Source organism: Pinus tabuliformis, chromosome 2_2, assembly GCF_031772625.1.
Source record: "Pinus tabuliformis cultivar Carrire ecotype Pingquan chromosome 2_2, CPIR1, whole genome shotgun sequence".
NCBI lineage: Eukaryota > Viridiplantae > Streptophyta > Pinopsida > Pinales > Pinaceae > Pinus > Pinus tabuliformis.
Genome location: NC_142300.1, coordinates 864,152,195 through 864,155,846, shown reverse-complemented (window position 1 = coordinate 864,155,846; position 3,652 = coordinate 864,152,195). Strand labels below are relative to the sequence as shown.

The 3,652-nt window shown below is 31.4% G+C and overlaps 1 protein-coding gene across 1 annotated transcript; it reads left to right on the top strand.

Annotated features, from left to right (window-relative positions):
• Positions 1-367: 367 nt before the first annotated feature.
• LOC149195729 (putative histone H2A.1) lies at positions 368-1,200 on the top strand. Its single transcript, XM_089408758.1, has 2 exons — positions 368-634; positions 778-1,200. Exons 1-2 carry the CDS (start codon positions 425-427, stop codon positions 994-996), a joined length of 429 nt encoding a protein of 142 aa, XP_089264884.1. The 5' UTR covers positions 368-424; the 3' UTR covers positions 997-1,200.
• Positions 1,201-3,652: the final 2,452 nt, after the last annotated feature.

Sequence of the window (3,652 nt, the reverse complement as noted above, 5' to 3'; positions counted from 1 at the left end):
TTTAGATAGATAATGATTAATTCTTTTCGGATTTTATTCTTAAACATGGCCATGATGTAATTTCACCCACACCAAACTTAAAAAATAAAAATAATAATTTATAATAAAAATATAATTTAACTATTATTTTTTAAGTAATTGGACCATTTCAAATTTGATTTGATATGACGTGGACCCACCCTTTAAGCGTATTTTGATTTTGAATGGAGCAAATGGCGCCATTCGTGTATCGATCCCAAATGAATAGTGTCCGTCCGATCTCTCCTCGTTATCGACGGCCACGCTTTTGAGATGGCATGTCTTACTTCTCCGCGTATCACTATATAAATTCACCGTCCACTTGCTCCACTTCATTCTCCACAGGGTATTCTTTCGAGTGAAATCACGCAACTGAGTTCTTTTCGTTGTTGAGAGAGTCGTGGCAATGGATTCTTCAAAGGCTGGTTCTGGGAAGGGTGCAGGCGGTAGGAAGGGAGGAGCAAAGAAGAAGGGAGTCTCCAAGTCCACAAAGGCCGGCCTTCAATTCCCTGTTGCAAGAATTGGAAGGTACCTCAAGAAGGGCAGGTATGCCCAAAGAGTCGGTACCGGGGCTCCTGTGTATCTTGCTGCAGTCATGGAGTATCTTGCAGCAGAGGTATGTAATCGCTTTTTTTGTTGTGTTCTTTAACTTTGTTGTGCAGTGTTTGGCTCTGGAAAGTTGAATTGTTAGGGGTTTATGTATCAGGGTTTCAGTTGCGGGATCACATCTTGATTTTTCGGTGGTGAACTTTGGTGCAGGTTCTTGAATTGGCTGGAAATGCGGCAAAGGATAATAAAAAGAACAGAATTATCCCAAGGCATATTCTTTTGGCTGTAAGGAATGATGATGAGCTCGGAAAGCTGTTGATGGGCGTAACCATTGCTCATGGAGGGGTGCTGCCTAACATTCACCAGATTCTTTTGCCCAAGAAGACCGCAGAGAAGGCTTCCCAGGAGCCCAAGTCGCCCAAGAAATGAGTTCTGTAACTCCTTTTCTTTGTTTCCTTATTATGGTGTTCTTAAACACCACCTTTGGCTGGAATTCGTTAACTGCTTTGGGGTCCGGCTTAGCTGTGCCTCTGCTTCTAAATTTGTCTTAGTTAGGGTTATCTATCCCTGTCAGCGGAAACTTATTTGTGTTTTTGGCGCTTTGAATGCTTTTTTTTTTTTTTTTTAATTGTTTAAGGCTTTGACTGTCAGTGATTTACGGCTTTTCTCGAGGTAACTTCCAGGTTGGGATTTTTATTTGTAATTTTCCATAAGCAAAGGCTTTGCAGGTTTTCAAATTATGCATTGCGGTTTCCTGCTGATAGGGGCTTCGACCGGAGTAACGCGTTTTTAGTATCTATTTTTCGGTTCTGTTCGCTGGAATTAATGGAGTTAGGTTATTTTTGATCGGGGTATTTAAATACGAAATGCTATATACTAGTGCCAATGAAGATATTGAGTATTTTGAATTCAAACCATAATCATGTAGATACTGCGGGCTTTTAAAATTCAAACCATAATCATGTGTTTTGTTTTGTTTTTGTTTGAGTGTAATTATCTTTTAAATTAAAAGAATTAAGGATTAAATGGTATTTTTATTTCATTCTTAGGAGTTTATAAATGATTGGATTAAGTTATGACGTGTGGTTCATGCATGCATGTTTGGAATTTCAAAACATATACACATGTTAAATTTGATGGTTTTTACACCTGGCTAGTTTTCGCTTTTGCAATTTCAACAGAACTTTGATGTTCTTGAAAAATTTTCAACTGTATTTAATGAGTAAATTACCCCATGATGGGCAATTAAGCTGTCAAATCCTGAGTAAATTACTCCATGATGGGCAATTAAGCTGTCAAATCCCATCCCTGCATGCATGCAGTGAAAGTCTATCTGTCTACCATCCAATTGTAAAATCATTTTGCTCTTTCTTAATTGGATGGAGAGGTATTGATGGTAAGTAAAGGGTGAATAACGTTTTAATGGAGTTGAATGGGAGTGGGCTCAAATTCAATCATTGGATAGGATGGGAGTTAGCTCATGTTGATTTACATCATCCATGTTTAGGTGAGATCAATTTTCCATAATATGAAGTGGAGCATGAATTTGTTAGTATTTAGATGCACTTTTGGCTTTGAAAAGTTAATTAGCACTCCATAATTTAATGGTGAATCATCCTTAGTATAAGTTGACTAATTTAAAAGCAAACGATTTAAGGATGAACTTGAGGGGAGGTTTAATTCCTTGCATTGATTGTAGTGTATGGATGTCCCCACATGTGAAGAAGAGTGAGTGAATTTATGGAAAATGCAATGAGATTTTTGGTATTGTCCAAGAAAATGATTTGCACTTGAAAAAAGCTCTCTTAGATGGGTGATAAATATACTTGCTTTTGCATTAGCAAATGGAAGGCCAGCTTTATTTTTTCTGTTGTATGGCGAGGAATTGAATTGAGTATTTTCCACTTAATACATTTTTTTGTTTTGTTTTGTTTTAAAAATACCAGTATTTGTTATTTTATTAGGGTAATTAAAAACTAGTATAAATTGATTGCCTTTTGGTTAGTAAACATATGGCAAGCCATAAATCCTATGCTGTTGGGATTTTAATGCAATACTCTTTTTCATGTATCACCATAGCCATTTCATGCGATACTATCATCATCTTCATCGGCCGCAAAACCAAAACGCTTACAACATCATATGGACTGGCTTTTTGATACGAACATTAAATATTACATTGAATGCAAACATTAAATATTACATTCTGATGGTACCTGGAATTTGGAATCATGATTATAAAATATAAATAAACATCTTCACATCTAAACATGTTAAAAATTAAAAATAAAATAGTATTAGATAAATAGGAAATTATGATGCTGATTTTTGTTTGTATCATAAATATTACATTGAATGCAAACATTAAATATTACATTCCGATGGTATCGGTCAATTCAATTGGAATTTGGAATCATGATTATAAAATATAAATAAATACCTTTATTTGGAATTTTATTTATGATAAGTGTTTAAAATGAGTAATCTTAAACTGGACTTTTTTTAGAATATTTATTAATTACATTTATGATAAGTGTTTAAAATGAGTAATTGTTAAACTGGATTTTTTTGGAATATTTATTAATTACTATGCTTATTTTGAATATTTATTTATATTATAATATTTTTTAAATAATTTAGAACAATTTTTTTTAGAATATTTATTTCAATTATTATGCTTATTCTAAATATTTTATTTATATTATAATATTTTTAAAATAATTTGGAATAAATTATATAAAATTTATTATTAATTATTAATTTAATAAAAGAATAGGTTATAAAATATAATTTATATTTAATAAAAAATAATTATTTTTACAATTACAAATATTTTAAAATACATATTTATGAATTAAAGATAATAAGTTAATTAAAATGTTATAATAATTCAAATTTTTATTTTTATTTTTTATAAAAAAATAATTATTGATATGGATATGATATAAATTTTATAAAAAAAATTCATATATAATTTATAAATTTTTTTGACAAAATTCAACATAAACATCAAACTTATTATTTAAATCTCATTTATTATTATCATGTGTTTTTATAAAGAAGAAATTGATTTTCATCTTCAACC